A 22,594-nucleotide genomic window follows, 5' to 3' on the forward strand; every position below is an offset into this window, starting at 1 on the left:
TGAGTTTTCTTAGTTTTGTCCACCTTTTCCTGTTCTATGGTTTTTTTCCCTGTTTCCATCTCCTGTTTTTCCCAGGCTTCCTCCTCTATTTGACCATGTTAATAAGAGAACTCAAACCCTTTATCGCATAAAATAAGTAAATATAAAAAGCAATCAGTGATCAGGATACATTTAAACCAGGTGTGGTTCACAATCTAATAGATCTGTCATTAGTTTATCATTTTGTATTTTAAATAAGTGTTTCTTATATAATTTGAATTGAATAATACATTGAACTAGAAGATAATCTGAATGTTATTTTGTAGAATTAATGAAAATAGCACTAAAAAGCTTTTGTAATCAATTTTAAATATCTTTTAATGTTCTCTCTAGTTCATTAAATACATCTAAGGAATACAGGCAACATGTTCTACACACATGTGCTTATGAGTAAGCGAGGGCCGTTGGCCAAAATCTGGCTTGCAGCTCACTGGGAGAAGAAACTCACAAAGGCTCATGTATTTGAATGTAATCTAGAGATAACCATTGAAAAAATTCTTTCGCCTAAGGTATGTTATTAATTAAAATTATAGTATGTATTTGCCTATGGAGAGGAAAGGAATTAAAATACATTATATCATGAAATACATTTCCAAGGAAGTTTTACTTCTCAAATGGTCTTCGCTCTTAATTCCTATAGCATTTATTCTCTCTCTCTCTCTCTCTCTCTCTCTCTCTCTCTCTCTCTATATATATATATATATATATATATATATATACACACATAATATATTCAGACAATATATATAATATATATTCAGACTATATATAATATATTCAGACAATAAATGCTATAGGAATATATATACTTGTATAGGTTTCTGTTGGCAATAATAACTGTTTTATATGTATCGTAAATAGATTGGACCCTGAAGAATAAAGGCCATGTTTTATTCATATTTTGTAATCCTTTCTTTTTCCCTAGCAAAATATACATAGTAGGTAGCAAATAAGTATTTCTTAGAAAAATGAGTGAATGAATGAAGAAAGTAGAAAGAAAAAAGGAGGACTGACTATAAATCAATGACAATATATATGAAAGCATTTAATAAACAATAAAGTACTATGTTCATTATGAAACTATAACAAGCTATTAGAATTTTCATTAAAATAATTTAATATTTTTATAGGTTAAGTATTTTTCTGCTTGAGAGAAGGATGAATTATAATTGAAAATCAACCATGTTTCAGGCACTGGACTAGACTTTATGTTCATTAGTTTATTTAATCTTCACAACAACCCTAAGAGTTTCTTTTAGCTTCAGTGAAGTCTGGTAGTTAAGACTATTTACTTTGTCTTAAGTTAGTAAGTTGGTCAAATTTAAATTTAATTCCTGCTCCATCTCTTAATAGTTGTGTTACTTTGGCCATGCTACTTAACATATCTGAGTCTCATTTTTGTCTTCTTTAAATAGAGGTTGTTGTCAACCTTAAATTAATATATCAAAAGCCCTTAGGACAATGCCTGGCACAAAATAAGTATATAATAAGTGGTAGCCATTATTAATTAATTGAAGTTCAGGAAGTTTAAATGACTCAGCCTCAGCAACTGAGCCAAGGTTTGACCCCAAGTCTGCCTGACTGAAGATTTTATTTTCCCATGAAACCAATGATAGCCTACCTCACTTAAACGCCACATTCAATTATCTTCATTGAATAAGAGCAAAAGTTAACCATTTTACATCTAATTTTTAATATTCTAATACTTTAAAAATTATTGAAAGGTGAAAATTGCACTTCGAACTTCAGGACACCTTCTTTTGGGAGTTGTTCGAATCTATAATAGGAAGGCAAAATATCTTTTGGCAGACTGCAGTGAAGCATTGCTTAAAATGAAGATGACATTTCGCCCAGGTATATGTGCAATATTCATTTGTCTCATTCATCTCGGTTCCCTTTTGCATTTTTATTTTGGGTTGAATCTTTTTATTGGCGGCACTTTTCCTGAGTTTGCAAGGAAAGGTTTTGCTTTCAAAATCTTGTAATGTTTCTGTGTATGTACATATGCTACCACATTTGTGTAAGAAACTCTGATATTCAGTTTTAATGGGTCACTTAGTTTGCCATATCTGTTTTTGCCTTTTTGAGATAACTTAGAAATAGTATGATTGACAAAACCTAGATATCAATAATTGTCATTGTTTTCATAATTCTCAAGACTAAATGCAAGCTATTTATGAAATATCATAGAAGTTCTCTAGGCATTCCAAAGTGCTGGAGAGTTACATATATCGTGTTTCCCCAAAAATAAGACCTAATCTGAAAATAAGCCCTAGCATGATTTTTCAGGATGACATCCCCTGAACATAAGCCGTAATGCGTCTTTTGGAGCAAAACGTGCTATAAGACCTGGTCTTATTTTCGGGGAAACACAGTCTCATAAATATAATGCCTTCAAAATTTAATTTAATTTTAATTTTAAGACATGCATCCTTTTCCATCTTGTATTATGGTTATTTGGGTACAGGCTTTTCCTCTCACACTAGTCTGCAAGCTCCTTGAAGGCAACATCTTTGTCCCATTTATTTTCTGAATTTCTTGTAGTACTTTTCTTAGTGTCTTGCACATACTATTCCCTCGGTTAATATTTGTTGAATCAGGGTTTCTTTTTTTATTTAAAATATTTGTAGAATCTCTAGGTAGATTCATAATGATATCTAATATGATTCATTTGTTGATTATTTCCACATTGTTCATTACATATTCTACAAATATTTATTGAGCTCATACTTTGTGTGAAACACTATGTAAGGTTCTGGGATATAAGGACAAACAAGACAAATAAGATCCCTTTCGGTCTGGTGAGGACATCAGGTAATAGAAAAGGTTTACAATAATTATTGTAATCTAAAATTGTTATAATAATTATAGATTGTGACTATGCTATGAAGGAATATAAAAAGAGTACTACAACAGAAAATAACAGCAAAATTTATTTTAGTTAAGCTGGTTGGGAAAAACATTTCTGAGAGGATAGAATGTAGCTCAAACTTGAAGAATGAGAAATGCCCAGCCATGTAAAAAGTCCCTGAGGGAATAGCATTCTGGGCAGAGAGAACTGCAAGAGCAAAGGTCTTGAGGTGGAAAAGTGCTTGACTTGTTCGGGAAACAAAAAGGCCAGTATGGCTGGAGTATAGTGATTGAGAGAGAGAATGTCGTTTGATGATGCCGATAGGTTTGTAGGGCTACAGAAGCCCTGATTAGAAATTGGGATTTTATTTACGTGCACTGGGGAAGTCATTGAATCATTTTAAGCATGGGAGTGATCTGATCTGATTTTGTATTTAAAATACCACTCTGGCTGCTTTTTAGAGAATGGACTGTAGAGGGGTAGGGGTGGATACAGGGAAACCAGTTAGGAGACTAAACAGTAGTCCAGTGAGAGAAAGTTTCACTTAAATAAAAGAGATTTAGGTGGGAGTTGCTCACTTATATAGCATCGTTGCTTATTGGATGTGGTGTTTTTATTGTTTTTAAGGACTAGTTGATCTTCCAAGAGAGAATTTTGAAGCAGCTTACAGTGCTATCACACTGCCAGAAGAATTTCATGATTTTGACATCCTGAATGTGAAGTAAATTATTTTATTTATTTTCCTTCAGTTTGATTTTCTTGATACTATTGTTTTGATCTTCAGATTTCATGAACGCGCATGGAATGTAGTTAACAACTGGAGTAAACGTGCAATTGACAAAGACTTAATTTAGTGTGAAATTTCTAAGTACAACACCAAAAAGGTATCATTATATTTGCTGAATGTAGTTTGCAATATTGACAGAATATTCATTCATGCATTCAGCAAACATTTATTGGATGCCTTCCATATGCCAGACACTTGTAGGCATGGAGGAGATAGCAATGAATAAAGCACAGCTCCTGGCCTCATGAATCTTACATTGTAGTTGGAAGAGACAGATAGTAAACAAATAAATAAGGAAATATACACTATGTCAGGAGATGATCAGCATTATGAAGATAAATAGAAAATCAAATAAATAATAGAATGGTCAGGAAAGGCTTTTCAAATAAGTTCAGAGCAGAAACCTGAAGGAGGTGAAGGAACAAATCATTCAGTAATAGGAGGAAGAATGTTCCAGGTAGAGCAGATGGAAAGGCCCTAAGGCAGAGCGCATTAGACATTTTCAAGGAACAGCAAGGAGGCAGGTGAAATGAATGGAGTAAATGAGGGTCTGAGTGGCAGGAAATGAGGTCAGAGAGGTAGCGGGGGATGCAGATGATGTAGGGTGTTGTAGGCTACAATAAGGACTTTTATTTTACTCAGATAAGGAGCACAAGAGGGTTTTTGAATAGAAGAGAGACTGGATTCGATTTGATTTCAACGTGCTCCCTCTGGCTACTTACTGTAAGGGGGAAAGGGAGGAAGCAGAGAGTGTGAGAAGATTACTGCAGTAAGAAGGGCAGGTGAAAGATGGCAGTGTCCATGATCGGTTGGTTCTCAGCCTTCATTTTATCAAGGTGGTAGCATTCAAATTATGGATATATTTTGAAGGCAGAGCCAATAGAACTTGATGGTTGTATATGGCTTTAAGAGAAAGATGGAAGTGAAGGATGATTATATGATTTTTGGCATGAGAATGGAGTTACCACTTAATGATAGTTTTAGGATAACTAGGGAATGGCATGTTTAAGAGGGGCAGGGTGAAGGAAGTCAATGAGGTTTTGGACATACGTTTTGAGATGACTGTTCTATATCCAAGAGGAGTAGGTAGGTAGTTGAATATCTGCATCTGAGATTCAGGAAAGCCATCTGGATGGAATATATAAATTTGGGAGTTGTGAGTATATAGATGAAACTTCACCCACAAGGCATAAGACATCCCCAAGGGAGTGAGTGTACATTTGAGAGACAGAGGTCTGAGGACTGAGTGTTAGGTCATTCCTAATAATAAGTTAATAGTCTGGGAGATGAGGAAGAATTAACAAAGGAGATAAGGAACAGCTAATAAGGTAGGAAGAAAATCGAGAAAGTAGTATCCCAGAGGCCAGGAGTAGAAAGTGTTCCATGAGGAAGAAAGTGAACATCTATTTCAAATGCTATTGGTTAGGGTAAATAAGATAAAGACTAAGAATTAACCATTAGGTTTGACAACCTGGAGATCATATTCATGTACGATAAACTAGTGTTTATAAATAATTCTATTGAGAAAATAGGTTTCCTTTATTTTTATAAAACCTATTTTTGTTGTTGTAGTTTTGCAATATACTGCAAAATCATTGTGTTTTATTCATACGTATTCCCCAATCTTATATTTTTCCATAGTTGTATTGATATTTCAGAACAATTAACTCTGAACCGAAGCAAACCAGAAGAAATCACACTTAGAGATGATTATGGCAATGATCTACTTTTCCAAGCTGGGAGCTTTGGTGAGAATATTTGAGCATTTTAAATTACAAGTCATAATCAATTATATTTGCATTTTTAAATTGAAACAATGCCAATAGAAATAGCTATTTCTGTGCCAGTAGAAATAGCTTTAGAATGAATCTTTTGATGTATAAATGTAAATTCCCCTCCCCCCAATGATTTTTGTCCTTGCCTTTTTCTAGTTTATGTAACAAGAGCATGCTCTTAGTAGACCCGCAGATATGGGTGTGCATCTGGGTTTTCTCTGTTGACTTGCTATGTGATATTGGGCAAATTATCCTAACTTCTCTGAACCTTACTGCCCTATCTGTAAAATCGGGATACTACTAACAACATCACAGGATTATTTCCCTTATTCCTTCCTTTAATCTTTTCCATCAATAAGTGATTTTCACTCCCTCAAAAACGAACTCGAACGTAATGTCCTCCAAATGTTTAATATTAATCCATCCTATTTTGTATTGCAATATAAGATTGAAGGCAATGATTATTTCATCATTTTTTCTGCATAGTCTCAGGTTCTTGTGAAGCTCAGTGCTAAGAATATAGTGTCTGTTCACAAATGTTATTACTATCTTATTGACCAAGGCTGATTTTTTTTTGGAAGGGTGGGGAGCTATCACCTAGAAGATGTGAACATATTTTTAGCTCTTTTTGGAAAAAATTAGTCTTTTCTATTGAGCAAATCTTTAGTCCAGCACAGTGAAGTTTGCCTTTTTCAACTCTTACTTTCTAGAAGATGTGTGCCCATGGAAGAATTTTCAGTACAAATGCTACTGCATGATTTTCTTTACTGACTTGCACTAACATGGGTTGGTAGAGGGCAGGAAGAGAAGACCAATCTCTGAGCCTCTGGGGTTTCAGACTCCTGGACTCAGAGATTCAAACCCAAGGATGGGAAAGACTATGTATGCATGGGCAGACAGCCTATCTGGAAGCAGCCAGTTAGAAGCAGGGAGTTTATTTTATGTTTCTGTCAGTGTCTTAGGAGTTTTCTCTCCTAAGTCTCGATTTGGCAAAATATTTCACCAGCCAGAATTCTAACACTGATACTACCACTGTCTCTGCTAGGTTCAGATCCTGACTCTGTCATATATTAGGGTGTGACTATGTACATGTCACAGAACCTTTCTGTGGTTGTGTATCCTTGTCTGTACCATGAGTATCATAATAGTATCTTCTACTGCATAATATAATGCACATAATAAGCACTCAGTTAATGTTAGCTGACCAGTTTTTGTCTTCTTTACTGCTGTATTTCCAACTCTTAGCATATTGCCTAATACCCAGTCATTCAATAAATATTTATTGAATGAATGTTGTAAACCCATTCTTTAATATTTTACCCACCTTTCCTTTCCCAAGAAGGCAGATATGCTCCTTCTTTTCCAAACTCCCAATATGGATAAATAACACAAGCAATTATCCTTGAAATAATATGAATAATACTTGATCAAGCAGAACATGACCTACCTAAAGTAGAAGAATCATTCCACTGCCAATAATAACCTTCTGTGAAATTATTAAACTGTACCACGACTAAAAACTCTATCCTGATGTTTGGCTTTTTTTTTTTTCTTATTGTATTGGAAAAAGCATTAGACTAGAAATCCAGTCTCCACTGATGAACTGAGTGACTTTAGTTTAATAATTCAAAAAAAGTTTTTTAGCTCATTTTCCTTATCTGTAAATTGAGTAGGACTATATAAGATGATATCTGAATTTCCTTCTAACCCTAAAATTGTGTGTTTCTCTAAGTCAGCATTAATGATATATATTTATTTAGGGGAGGAATCTGAAATTCTTAGAAGACATAGCTTCTATGATGACAACATATTGCTGAATTCCAGTTGTCTTTTACTCGAACATAGTTCTGAAAGCCTCGATGGAGAAAAATCTCTCCACTATAACAGTGGAGATGGATTTGGAGATGAAGGCACTGCAGGAGAAATGATTGGTATGCTCTCTGGTTCTGTAGAAATCGGATATTTATTTTATCAGATTACTATAATGTATTAGTAGATTTATTAGATCAAACTGAAATATCAGGTATGCTTATATGTCATATAAATCAACACATTTTTACACAAGTTTTCAAAGTTTATGGAATATTTAAACATTTAGGTCTAAGTAAATAGCCATCTGTTTAAACATATTTTCCGTGTAGGTTGTGAAATACTGCTTGTTTGTATTTTTAGAGGGGAAATTTTAGAGGGGAAATTTTTAGAGGGGAAAGAGTGAGATTAGAATATTCCTCACAAAATATACTAGGTCATACACTAAAAAACATTGCTTTCTTTAACAGAAATTGTGGGACAGCTATTCTAAAGGATTTTATATTATTATTTTATTTTTATATTATGATATTATAAAGTAATCATAGAAATAAGGTAGACAAAAACTAGGAAACTCAACTTTGTAACAAAGATATTATCTTGATATTAGTTTAGTAAATATTTCCTGAAATTAAACACCTAAAAATAGATTTTTAATAAAGGAAAGGAAATTAAATATATAAAATTCTATGTTGTCCTGCAGGAAATGTGATAGTCTATGTAACCAATTAAATTTAATTAAATATGGTTCATTCATATTTTTTTATCCCTTCCCAATTCCTTGCATACAATAATGTCAATAAAGGTTTAGTGAACAAATGATACATTCAACTCTGATGAAAAAATATTTATTGTGTTTTTCAAGACAAGCTATTGCAAGATGATGAGACTATCCTGTTAGAAAACATGCATTTGAACAAAGAAATTTCTCTACCTCCTGAGCCTCCTGATACTATAGTGGGTATGTTGAAATTTCCTTTGTGTGGAAAGTGAACAGATGCTAGTATTCAGTTTAAACCTCAGAACTTCTGACTTTAAGTAGCAATGTATTATAGTGAAAGGTAATAAAAAATGTTCCTCAAACTCTCTTAGTCTGACTCCAGACAATGTAAAACAGGAAACTTTCTTCTGAGAAAGATACAATAATGGTCATTTAACCAGGGACAGGTTTATTTGGTATGAGAGCACATTAAATTCTCTGCCAAAATACTGTGCTTTTGAATCATTAAATTAATATACTTTACATGGTAAAAACATCATTAATGTTTGACATTAATATGGTTATTAATTATTAATATTAATACTATGTGAATATTAATATCGTTTGGCAATCTATATACAATTTAAGAGAAATTACAAGTGGAGGGATATTTTCTACTTCAAATTCATGTGAAGGTACCTCAAATGATTTGAGGTCTTTTAGTCTTCTTTTTTTTAAGAATTAAAAGTATGATTAGCTCCAGTTTGTTTCTTCACTCTTTTTAAGGTTACATTTGCTTTCTAACACCATAGTAAAAATTTAAAATGTGGAAAGACATGGGCAATACAAATTTATATATGGTTCTTTATGGGTCAACTAATAATTAAATGATTTAACAGAATGCAAGTTTTTTAGCAGACATGTAATCAGATTTAAGTCAGTCATTTATTATGGTTGGTACCACTGCTTTCACTTTCACTGTGACTATGGTCACAGTCACATCGAAGTCCAGCCTTGTATGTCACCTGTGCAAAAGAGAGTGATGATACTTGATGCACCTGGATATCGGGGGTCCCAGACCATATAAATCTGAGTCTCTTCAATTCTATGAAATACATATTTCTAAGAATTCATATGTGGTTCTTTTGCTAACTTATTTATTAGCAAAATAAATCTCCAGTTAGTTTAGCTTTTACTTCAATTCTCATATAGTCCTTTAGTTTGTAACGTAACTGTTTTATATATATAATTCCTTTTATATATATATATAACTGTTTTTTATATATATGTATATAATTCCTTCGGTGACGTTGATTAGTAGAACCAAATAATCCAGAACATATATGTCTACCTGAAAATGAAAAAATGGATGCAACCACATTATCAAAAGAAGAGGAAATATTTATCCTTGATCCAATTGATGCTTCAGGTCAGAGATGTTCATGTATTTATTTTTATTTTTGACACCTACTGTCTTATTTACTGTTGAATATGTGAATAACCTTTGAAATATTTTAGGAGGTGGTCGATCTAGTAATAACATTTATCATATAATAGGGGAAGAGTGTGAAGGAAATTTGAGATTGTCCTTTCATTATATTCAACCTGGTCAAACCATACTCGTATTTCCAGCTTGGGAAACTGGAAGATTTAAAACTGAGTTCAATTCTAATTGTTATTGAGCCATTACTCAGTGTTGGGCACAGAAATGAAGAAGACATAGTTCCTGCTTTTAAGAAGTTTACCTTCTGATCAGGAAATAAATAAACATACAAATGAATATAAAATAAGGCAGAATAAAAGGATTTGTAGAAAGGCACTATCTCCTCTAACGTTTAATCTCAACCATGTTTTTAAGAATAAACAATAAATGTGAATCTAACATAAAACTAGACTTTTTAAGAACATCCTAGTTTTAAGGAAAACTAGGATGAAAAAATAGTAGAATTGATGGGGATTTTAGTTTATAAACTCAGGCATGCAAGGAATAAAGCATTCCATTTTTTTTTCTTTACTAAATTCAGCTCTGACCCTCTATCCCACTGGGCTGGCAAGACTTTCAGTCTGCACAGCTACCCTATCTGCCCTAACCCATCTAGTATCAAAACTTGGGAGAGGTGTGTGACAGGTGGAAGGGAACCCCTCTGGTCATTAGCCACACCAGTTTGTGGTGCCCACCGTCCCAGCCTCTGGGGTCATCACACAGCCCACCCCTCTGGGATCTTGTTATATTCCCAGGATTTTACTGGGGATCTTGTTATATTCCCAGGATTTTACATCAGTAAGCAGTTTCCTGTTCCTTCAGGCTCCATCTGATCTCAGATATTCATTCATTCTGGAAAATCTAACCCTCTCTGCCCCTTTTGCCTCTTTACTAAGGAAAAGCTTGACTTCTGCTTTCTACTTGGTAAAATTACCTATAGGAATAAAATCCCATGGGCTTAGCTACCCATTTGGACTTTGTGTATGAATTTCAGTGGAGGAGGGAAAAACACACTGGACAAATATAAATGAATGTTTCAAAAAGTTATCTTGTTATGTAGCTATTTTAAGGAACCTCAGAACTGAGTGACTTCCCTATCAATATACCTTTTGCTCCACATTTCCTCCGTTGTCCGCTTAGTAGATGAACAGAATCCCTCGTTAGCACCTGTGAGTAACACCTTACAAAAGGTGTCAACTGTTGGCTGCTTAGACACTCTAGTTGTGCAGAACCTTTGTAAAGCATAATTTCAGTAAAGAGAAGAGGATTTTCTTCGCTATGCAACTCTGTAGGTTTTTTTGTGGTAGACATTTCTTAGATATGCAGTGCCTAGAATATCACTTAACAAAGCTGTACAACCAATCACATTTGTAACTATTTCTTACATTTAGATGTCACTTGGAAAAGGAAAGGCAAAAAGAGGAAATTGCTCATAGATCCAGTCAAGGAGATCAGTAGCAAAATTATGCATAAACAGCTTACCTCCTTTACTGACACACTCACAGTTTTGGAGCTTGCACCTCCTACCCAGAGACTGATGATGTGGAAGAAGAGGGGAGGAGTCGGTACACTTTTGTCAACTGCTAACCAGGATTTGATTCATACTGAACTGAAAATGGTAATTTTGGCCATCCTTTGCATGGGTGCAATGTTTGGTTATAAATAAACAAATGCCTATTTACACTCATATATACAGCAGAATTTAAACTTGTGAAAAACTGTCCCCTTATTTTGAATTAATTTGCTGGATGTATGTACACGAATTATAGATTTGATTTTTTTTTAGCATATGTGCTTGTATTTTATTGAATTGCTTTACTTGCACAACAACAAGAAACAAAAATGTGTATTTTTACAGTTGTTTACAAAACGCTTTCTGTCCTCTGACTTTAAACTTGGAAGAAAATTGATACAGGAGTCAGTAAGGGAAGAAATCGGAAGCAGAAACATAGTAGGTGAGACATTCTGTTGATGTTGAGGGGAATGTTGTACAAACAAAAATTTCATTTTGCATTTCAAAATGAAGATGGGATCCAAGTCCATATTCCCAAGTATAAATGCTATCTCTGGAAGAGTATTTGAACTTTAAAAAATTGTTACATCAGCATTGTATTTTCTGCTTTGCAGATTAATTTTTGTCCAAAAGGTACATAAAAAGATAAGGTATATACTAGTCTTATCTTATTCTTTCCCACTTCTCCCACCCTCAAAGGCAGTACTCAAAAACCTTCAACAAAGAAAAATTTTTTTAATCTAGTAGGATAATGTTTCACTTTAAGACAACATGAAAAGTCACCTAGTGATAAGAATAGTATTTAAACAATACAACTAACCTGAGACATAAATATTTCCATATACCCAGAGGATACATGAAGTATTAATATTGGTGATTATTGTGACTATTGTAAAGGAATAAGAAAGTCAACTTATGTGGTGAGTGAACCTCTACTTCCTGCAATCATTAAAATGTGCTGAACAATATACCAACATGGGCTTGAACTATCCCTGTTGTCTTGTGAGTGAATGTATGGGGGTGAGTGCTGAGGAGGTCAGTGGAGGATGGAGAGTGGAAGTGATCAAGAGGCAGGTGTGGGGAAACGAAAGATAAATATGTGAGACTTGGGAGCCATAGTTGTTTGTACACCCTTTGCTTAAGTTCTTGAATTCCAATATCAGAAGTTTTCTTTTGTAACAATCATATTCCAATTTAAGTTTGAAAGATACCTTTGTGGTGAAATCTTCTTTACTTCCTTAATAATTCAGAGGCCTCCATCATGGAAGAGCCAAATTCCCAGCAAGAGTTAATTCAACCCAAAACTTGGAAGGATGTGATTGACGGATCTAACTGTAGCCCTCATGAGGATACCAATAAAAATATTAACAATGAGGTAAGTTAACCAAAGAGAATCATAAAAATATTATTTTTCTAACAGATATAGTGAAGGAACATTGAGACTCTGGTATGTCTTCGTATATTTATAGTTTATATTCATCTCAGATTATCCTATAATTTCTTTACTAAGTAGCAGTACTGCAGTATAAAACATGATTTTCACCTTCAAAACAGTATTTTCTAGAAGTTTAGGATGGTAAATTACAGGATAAGTAGTTTCATACAGAAAAAGTATTTTGCATGGTACATTAAATAAATAATTGTAGTTGATTCTGGTTATATGCTGAGAATTCTACTAGGCCCCACATTCAATATGTCATGGAATCCTTTAGGACTCTAGACAATATACCTGTTTTGTTTCTGATCATAAATTCTCCCTTCCCACCTCTTATAGTAATATGTTCTAGACTCACCAGTTACCTTAGCCTTGAATCTGAAAGACTATCTAACGATCCATGACCAAATAAAATCTTAAAAAGCTTTTATTTGAAGACAAAATTTTTATTTGAAAAACATACTTATTTGAAAACATACTTGGAAACAATGTACTTTAAAATATTTTCTCAATTGTCACTTTATTGATTGTACAAGTGTAAATATTATAGTCACACCAGATAAAAATAAGCCAATGCTTTTCTGGTCTGTTCCATCATCACTGTACTTTGATAACCACTCAGGGAATTCAAAGTCAGTCCACAATGAAACTGAATGCCCTTGGAAGGAAAGATAATTTCATAATGCATTAAAAGAGAATGTGTTTTACTATTTGATAACATACTGGATATTAAGATACTGGGTTGCCGGTATTACTCTCTTCCTTATTTGGGCTTGAGAATTTCTTAGAACACACCTACTGAAAATTATGATTAAGCAAGTTTGTTTAATTTATGACTTTTAAACATATTAACAAAATAGATTTTCCCAAGTGCTTGAAGTGAAGGAAAGAGATTGATGCACTGGTTCTTTTGAACCTTTTACTCCTTTGTCCTACGATGATGCTTTAACCTTCAATTTTGTTCTTATTATGCTTCCAACAATGGTCAACAGATATGAAATATAGTCAAGAATGGGAGCACAGTCAGTTTGAAGGGATGGGGCAATAGTGATTCCGATTAATCATTTTCAAATCTTCATAAAACAGAATTTTTATGTAAAGTAACTGCAAAATTGAGAGTATCTAAAATGTAGAATATTCATAGAAATGAAAAGAGAAAAACATAAGGCTCCACAAATAGGTATATTAAAGAATAAAATGCAGCTCCTTATTTTCACTAAAATTTTAAAAAGCTAAAGTGAAAAATCAAGTAACTGTGTTGTAAGAAGCTCCTAATTTTATCAAGATCATAGCTGACAGTTGGGGAATGAAGCTTAGAGACAGGTTAAAGATGAAGAAGGGACTGACAGACCCTGTGGCGATGAAAAGGGAAGATGATACGGAATGGAGAATTCCTGGATTTCTCTTTATCCTTCTTCCTTTATAGCTTTGCTCCCCTTCCAGACACAGTTTTTCTTCCCTTTTGCCAGTGACAGCTCCAGCAGTGGTGGCAAGAATCCTGTCATGGCCGTAGGTAGGGGTATTAATATCCCTTCCCTCATTCTCCCTCTGTTTGCAGATCTCCTTCCTCTGCCACCTGGTACTGGCATGAGAATAGAGGTAGGGGACTGGGGCTAGATAAAACGCTTCAGAGGAAAGTGGCCTGAGCTGCACAGCAGCAGAGACTTTTGATATGAGATCTGCAGTGGCAAGAGAAATAGAAGGGACAAATATTGGAAGCAAAGGGGGAGGGGGCATGCAGGTTCTCCATTTGTGGGAGGCATATAGAAAACAGGAATATTTAAGTCAGGGACTGCCTACCTGGGATATTTCAGAAATAATATTTTGAGAATATGAGTAGTATTTTAAATTAGTTTTATAAATGAGCGTTCATGTGATTAAAGAATTTAACAAAATGAGATTTTCCTGTGATGACAACTACTACTGCTGTGGTGACTTACCTATTGTTTTGTAATTTGCTTTAGCAGGATATTGTTGAAATGATTTCTTCAGCTGCTGAGGAATCCTCTTCAGTGAATGCCATCTTGACACAAGAAATTGAAAATTGTCCAGTGGAATTGGTAAATATATGCATAGTCTTGGGAATGTTCTTAAAAACTTTATTCCTCAATGTTTAAAATCTTATTTACCTAAAAATTGTTTTTCAGAGATGTCATGTGACTTGCTAAAATTATTATTTAAATTAGTGATCTCAACGAAGATGTGTATGAGTAGTTTTATAAAACATTCAGAATTGCTTTAACTTTTTTGTCTTTATTTTAACTTCAAATAATTTTAAAGGAAGGTGTGAGGTTTGTATGCTTATCAAAGGTAGTCACAGATTAAAAATGTTGAGAATCCCTGTTTTAAGTTACTCTTATCTCTACAGAAACAGAGCTATATTAGTGGTATGGCCAAAGGCATTTGAAATTATACTTTATTTACCAAAAAATATATGGGAATTTATTTCTAAAACATTATATGGCTCAAGGCCTGTATTTATAATCTATATAAGACTTCTAGAGATCAGAAAAAGAACATAGTCCACTGCAAGGGCCCCACGTCAACAGCAAAGCCAGAAGTAACATCTGACTCGTCTGACTCCATATACGTATATTACTGTCTTATTTCTATATATTTTGTCCCAGAGTGCTGAAGGCATTCTTAAGATTGTAATGAATGTTAGCAGAAGTTTCTTAGTAAATATCAAAATGCTTAATGCCTGATGTTAATTTTATTTTTAAATTATCATTATGATGAGTTTCAAGACTATTAGATTGTTTTTTCATATGTGGAAAACAGACTGAATTCTCTGGATAATCTAGGACAGAATAAATACCTTAACTTTTTACCTAAAACATTTAAACAGCTGACCCAGAAGTGGGTTGATTCATTTTCGCCTTTCTCTTTGCCGCTATAGACGCAGGTTATTTTCCATACATGGTTGAGCAAACTACAACACAGCACAAGTTCAGCTGTTTTAATAATCCACTGGGCTTTCCACACAATGGAGTCAGCTGTAGGGTGTCCAGATAGATCAAGTAGACAGGCTTCAGCGAAACACACAGACTATTTCTTCTGAGCCTTTTCCTGGTTAGTTTAGTTGTGCAATATAAGTGATCTTTAACAAAGAGTTGGACCATTGCTTTTTACACTTGAAAAATAGCATTTTGTGTATTTAACAGTAAAAATTAACAGTAATAAATTGAGTTCATTTACCCCAGAACGGAATAAACATAAATTGTAGCTGGAGGGATTTGGGAAACTCTTCAGAATAAAGTGACCATATTTTCAAATTTTCTCTTTGGAGTAGAAGAAAGAATATAGCGTAGGCAGGACCAGGAAGCTGGTACAGCTTGTGGGAATGGGGACTCAGCAGAGCCTTTAGCCTCAAATGATTTAAAATATCATACAGAGTATTCTGGAGCTTTCTGAAATCATGCTAGAGTCCACAAAATGGAAAGCACTTTTAACAACTGTCTGGGGTCCAGAGGTATAGATGAAAGCTTGACAGCGAACCTGTGATAAGGGTGACTCACATTCCACTGGTTGCATGGTCAGAGGTAGCCTAGGAAAAATTATAAAGTAGGTCAGATTTGTGCCACTTTCCTTCCTCCAGCCCTTCCGAGGCCTGCTCTTTTAGTAAATTGATTAGCACCTTTCCTATGCCCAGTTTCTATTCTCGGCTTATAAGGTATTAGTTGGTAAGCGTTTAAAGTGAGTTCCCGTGAAGGGATTTCAACTTTACAATTTTTAGATATTGAGGTATTTCTGAGTTTTAAAGACTGTAAAGAATAAATCTATTCAGATTACATGACAGGCAGTGGGTTGATCTTTTTTGACAAGGCACCCTCAAAATCCAATTATATACAGACTACTAAACATCAGTTATTGTTAGAGCTTCTATATCACCAAGTAAGTTCAAATAAAGATCTTTACAAGGCAGTTTTTCTATAGATTTGTGTTTACTCCAATTAACTGAGTTCAGATTGACCAGAGTTGGGATAAATTCTAGCCCAAAGTGCTCATCTTTGCTGACTTTACTTTTGAAAATAAGGGCCCAATGCCCTGGGATGCATTACAAATAAAGATTGCAGAATCTCCTCTTCTGGAGCCCCTAATCAGAAGATAGCCTGGGGAGTATAGATGTAATCCTGCAAAGGTTGGTCTCTGTTTGTATGCTAATCTTATTCTATTATCAGACTATAAACTCCTCATTTGGCAGGACCCAGTGTTATAGTTGTTTCTTGTAGCAGCTAACACTCTGCCTGACAAACAGTAGACATTCAGTAAAATTTGCTTAAGTGAAATATTTTATCAATCATTCAAACAGGAGTTATTGGGAAATGAACAAAGTCCTGAGACAGAGAGATGGAATCGAAGAATACTTCGGATGTTAAATAGTTTGCGGGTAAGATGGTAGGGTTTGTCAATCCTATTTTCATTTTTAAAATAAGTAACATGTTGACTTCAGTCTTCTAGGTATTAATAAAAATGAAACCGTTTTTCATCATGTTTTTGTTGAGGTTAAATTATACTAGAGTGAGATGATTTTGAGCGGTATATCCAAGGCTAAATATGGGAGTTTGTTTTCAGTGCCTGTGTGTTCTAATCCACGTCTTACCCACACTCACGACCCTAGACATCTATTCTGTCCCATTCTTGTTTTTAGCAGGCTATCAACCAATTCTCAGTGTGGAACTTAGTTTATAACAGTTTAAGAGGGAGACAGATAATTTTAAAATTTAACTTATATTTTTATCAAAATAATACAGTATATAATTTTAAAAGTTTAATAGTACTATGCTATAAGGCTGAAAAGGAAACACAGAATTCCTTTGTGTTACCCTTCTTATTCCTAAGTCCTGCCTCACCAGAAGCAACTACATTAAGCTATTTCTTTTAGTATTTCTATCTATAGTTCTAATTAACATGTTTTTAATTTCTTGATTTCAGCTTTAAATTTTATCTATTTACTTCTTTCAATAGAAAATGAAAATTTAGCTTAGTTACATCTCCCCCCTCTCCAGCATATTTTAAGCACAGTATTCAGTGCTTACAATGTGATACTTGTAATAATTTTGAGGCAGGTTTAATTGTGACAGAGAGACCTAGCAATGGCTTAAAAAGGATAGAAATGTATTTCTCTCTCAGGTAAAAGTACAACCTGGTATAGCAGCGATGCTCACAGAGTTGCCAGAGACCCAGTTTCCCTTTGTCTCATTTTCTTTTTCTGAGGATCCAAAATGGGTGACTACCCACCATGTCTGCGTTCCAATCAGTAGCAAAGCTTCCCTTAAGGGCACAACCCAGTAATTGTGGGTATCCCTTTTCTCACTCATTGACCAGCACTTAGTCACCTCGTCACATCTAGATGGGAACTGTAGTCCTTATATGGCAAACTTGGACCCAGCTAATAATTCTATTACTACAGAAGAAGAGGAGAATGGATAGTAAGGAACAACCAGCAGTTGCTACCACAAAGACCATGTAAAAATTAGTTCACATTGAAACTTCATAGTGTAATTACATTTATTTCCTTGTCAACTTTATAGGAATTGCTTGGGGCGGGGCACGGGGTTGGTCATTACCTCATTTTTTTCTGTGAGTTTAGTGTCTATATATCCATCCTTAATTCTTTCCCCAAACTCTCTGGCGACATAATTTTTTAAAAACCCTTTTAGTGTGGTCAAATATAGCAATTAATTCATCGGTTCCATTTGTTTTTTCTTTAAGAAATCCCTCCTGGAGCTCACCATCCTCTTGTTCTAATCTGGATTAGTTGCTCTGTAGGTCTGCTCCACAGTTTTTGTCTTGGGACGTTACTTTGCCATGCATGGGAATTCCTTTGTCTCTTTTCTTACTCCTCTATTTCTTGGTACTTTGATCTTTTCAGTTAACATCCTCTCATAATTTCCTGAGATAAAGAGTGCAGAGGAGATAGGGACACTACATACAAGTCTGAAATTTTCTTTAACTTGCTTGGTTTTCTCTGAACATAGTTTGAAAATAATCTCTCTCAGATGTTGAAGGCTTTGTAACATTTCTAGGCTTCCTGTGTTGTTGAAAAGTCAGATGCTGCTTGGTTAGTGATCCTTCGTAGTTGACCTTTATTTTCTCTCTGGAAGCTTTTAGATCTTTTCTTTATCCCTAGTGGTCTGAAATTTCATGATGATGTGCTTTGGTATAGGTCTTTTTTCATTTATTGTGCTGAGCATGTAGCGGGTTCTTTATTCTGAAAGTTCATGTCCTTGAGTTCTAGGAAATTTTTTGTCTTTCTTGGATTTCCTACTTGTTGTTAATCTGTTCTCTCTTTCTGGACCGCCAGATGGGACCAGGTGGCTCAGATGTTGGATCTCCAGAATTGCACCTTTAATTTTAAAAAAAAATCTTTAATCCTCTATATTAATTTCTTTTTTTTCCTACTTTCTAGAAGATTTCTTCAATATTATCTCGGAGTCTATTAAATTTTATTTGCACTTTCACCTTTTTTGTTTTCCAGGAATTTTTTATTAATTTTTAATTATTCTTTTGTTTTATAGCACCTTAATATTTTTATTTAGTTATTTTTTAACTGCTTTATTGAGGTATGACTGGCATATGATAAACCATACCTATTTAAAGTATAGTTAGATAAGTTTTGACATAGTTTTATACCTATGAAACCATTCCCACAATCAAGATAGTGAACTTATGTACAACCTCAAAAAGTTCCCTTGTGCCTCTTGATAATCCCTTGTCCAATTTCTCCCATCCCCAAGCAAACCACTGATCCGCTTTCTCTCAATATTATCCTCATCATTTTTTATGGATGCAGTGTCTCTTCTTAACTTTTAAATGTTATAGTTTGCTTCTGCTCCCTACATTATCTGTTTCCTTAGCAATTTTCTTGGATGCATTCTTTTTTGCTCTTGAATGTTAGGCATTTTACTCAAATGTCTTGTAAAACTGGTTATCTGTTTTTATTAAGAGTGAGACACCAAAAATCTGATTGGAAGTTTTATAGGATGGGTGGGGCTTATAGACTTGTGGTCTTTATAAGTGAGGTAATTGGGTGGTGCCCCGCTCCCAACGCACACACACAGATGTCATTCTCTATAAGTGTTTTTTTCTTCTGAATGGTCAGTTTTCCCAGCTTAATCTTCAAATCTACTATCTATGAGATATAAACATGATGTCTATGATTTGGGAATGAAAAATGGGTAAGGGAAAGGCTGGCTGCCTTATTGTTTAGAGTGTAGAATTTCACTGAATCCCCCAGTTTGTTGTATGACACTTCACCATCCACCCTGCCTGGTGTCCCAGTGTTAGGGTCTCAATTGTTGGTACCTCGGGAAAGGCAACTTCCTGCATCCTTCATTTTAGAGCGGTTTGTGGAGGGAACAGAATAAGCACATTTGCTCAATCTTGCACATTTGTCCCCTCAGGGTATTTTTCAAAAGAGTTCTTGAAAGGCAGTCCCTACTCTTTCCCAGGGGAAAAAGCCTGCCAGGGTGTGGGAGTCATGGTCTCTTGGTTCAGTGAAGTGGTTGGGTAAACCAGTGTCTAACTGATCCCAAATAGACTTTCAAGAAATTCTTCTGTTTTCATCGCATATCTTCATCTTATAATATACTGTGGCCTCCAATTCCTGAGCTTTTCCAAGGTCCTGTAGCTCAGACTGGCTTGCTTTTTGCTGGCTTTCCTCTGTTGGCACTTAGGTTTCAGCTTTCTCCACTCTGCCAAGTCAGTTAGTCTCCCACTTTTTTTGTCTTTAATCTCCTTCCTTTGTCACCTTTTAATTCTTTTCCTTCATTTTAGAGGTGTTTCTAAAGGGAACAGAATAAGCATATGTGTTTAGTCTTGCATATTTGTCCACTCAGAGTGTTTTTCAAAAGGATTCTTGAAATAGAAAAGGCTGTCCCTGCTCTCTCCCAGGGGAAAAAGCCACCCAATCCATATCATGTTTCCTCAAGTGAGGGAATAAATAAAGGCTTGTCATGCCTTCTCTGAAAGGTTGTGACACAGGGCCACTCCTTTGGTTGAGATCAAGTATTTAACTTATTAATTTGTTAAATGTTATGGACTAGCAAAAAACCCCAAAAAACTTGTATATGGTATTTCTAAAAGTGCTTCCCGGGCGGCCAGTTGGCTCAGTTGGTTAGAGCGTGAGCTCTCAACAACAAGGTTGCTGGTTCAATTCCTGCATGTGATGGTGGGCTGCGCCCCCTGCAACTAAGATTGAAAACGGCTACTAGACTTGGAGCTGAGCTGCGCCCTCCACAACTAGATTGAAGGACAACGACTTGGAGCTGATGGACCCTGGAAAAACACACTGTTCCCCAATATTCCCCAATAAAAAAATAAAAAATAAAAATGCTTCGTAACTATTTAAGGAGTATAATACTCACAGGGAGGCTGGCCAGTATTCACCACAGTATTTCTAACTAAAAAACTATACTTCTAGCCTGGGAATCTGATTCCAAGTACTAATCTTTATAAAAGAAGTTATCTTCATCCATAATAAAACACTTTGTTGTACCTCAATTTGTTCTAGCAGGTTGACAGGTACCGTATGGTGAATCCAACATCTTTTTAGCCTGTGTAAAGAAACTGGGAGATGTTTGTATAATCATTTTGCCCTACCACTGAAAGGTCAAAGATAAGTCTCCATTTACCACTAGAGTTTTATTGTCACTCCACCCGCTACTACCTTTAAGGAAAAGAAGGCTGATAGACTCATAATTTTCATTATATTTGAAGCCTTGCAAAGTCCTGTGGATTTTTTTCTCCCTGCAAGTCTAAACTAATTGCACTTTCTACAGGAGCCATTTATGTTAACATCAGTTTTTTAAAAGACCTAACATTTGTATAACACGTTAGAAATTTGTATAACACTTTAGAGTTCTTTTGCATGTATTTTCTCAATGAACCAAGCTTGTGCTCAATGACTTATATGGTTTTTAAGCTTATTAACGAGTCATTTGCATTTCTCCACTTAAAGATTTCACAATCACTTATCAAAAATATCAGTATTTTTTTTGCTCATTATGCATGTGCAACCTGCTCTACTTTTAATAATCACGTTTCCCTTTCCTTTCCTCTTTTCTAATTACTTTCCTAGGAATACAACAAGATGGGAAGGCAGTTCTTTAGTCTGACGACTCTCTGCAGGAATAGTGACCGAAAAGAAGTTGCTGCCAAATTTTATACCTTTCTTGTGCTAAAAAAACAGCAGGCTATTGAGCTGAGCCAGACTGCTCCCTACACAGATATTATAGCTACAGTGGGACCAATGTTCCATAAAATGTGAAAGAAATCCGGAACATGCAGATTTATATTACCACTGAAATTTCTGTGTAGATTGTTTAATTTTTAATGCAGTAGCTGTCTGCAAGCAGCTGAAGGTCTGATCCGTTTCATAGACAGGCCAACTTCCCACTTCTTCCTTGTAAGTCCAGAATAAACACAGCCAGAGCTGGAAACCTGTATGCTTACAGAAATACTGAACTATAGCTAAGTAATATTTGTAACTTAGCTGACTTGAATGTATAACAGTTACCATTTTCCTACCTTGGATGTTGCATGTTAGAATACATTTTTAAAATACATATGCCTTCAAGAAACATTCAAGGATGTTTTTTAAAAGATCATTTGACATTGGATTATTTATTTAAAATGTATGGGTTTAATTAATAATTAACATTTTCTTGTTTCCCCACAGACAATAATTTATTTGATTATAATGCATATCGTCCTTGATTTGACCTAGTACCATGGTTTTCAATCTAATGTCTTAATTGGAGAGTTATAAAATTCATCTTTGTTTTAAATTATCTGAGTGGCTTTTAGTCTATTTATAGGTCAATTAACCATTTTGTTCACTATTTAATGATTATTTTAACCACCATTCATGTGTCAACAAAACTAAGTCTGCTTCTTATGTTGAAAAAAATTAGCAAGACACATATTCAGTATGTTGTCTGCAGCTACAATTCAAGTAAAAGTCATTAAAATAAATGTCCTTTTACTTGGTGTTTACTGAGCATTTTTTACATTAAAACCACTGATTTTCTTTTTTCTTAGTTGGAGTTTGTCAGTAAATTTTCATATAATGCTCTGTGAGTCCCATAATATACTGTAAAATGAAGCCCATGGAACTCTAAAATACTGTTGTATCTGAAATTGTGCTACGAACTAAATTCTAAATGGTCTCTTTCAATGTATTAACTATAAGATTTAAA

The 22,594-nt window shown here is 34.7% G+C and overlaps 1 protein-coding gene across 1 annotated transcript; it reads left to right on the plus strand.

The window, feature by feature from the left end:
- The first annotated feature begins 404 nt into the window (after positions 1-404).
- On the plus strand, positions 405-21,663 carry RAD21L1 (RAD21 cohesin complex component like 1). Its single transcript, XM_033095327.1, has 13 exons — positions 405-548; positions 1,764-1,893; positions 3,518-3,611; positions 5,319-5,425; positions 7,213-7,383; positions 8,127-8,222; positions 9,280-9,390; positions 10,836-11,062; positions 11,303-11,399; positions 12,208-12,332; positions 14,357-14,452; positions 16,705-16,782; positions 21,475-21,663. Exons 1-13 carry the CDS (start codon positions 405-407, stop codon positions 21,661-21,663), a joined length of 1,665 nt encoding a protein of 554 aa, XP_032951218.1.
- The last annotated feature ends 931 nt before the right edge of the window (positions 21,664-22,594 follow it).

This window comes from Rhinolophus ferrumequinum, chromosome 23 (genome assembly GCF_004115265.2).
Source record: "Rhinolophus ferrumequinum isolate MPI-CBG mRhiFer1 chromosome 23, mRhiFer1_v1.p, whole genome shotgun sequence".
Lineage (NCBI taxonomy): Eukaryota > Metazoa > Chordata > Mammalia > Chiroptera > Rhinolophidae > Rhinolophus > Rhinolophus ferrumequinum.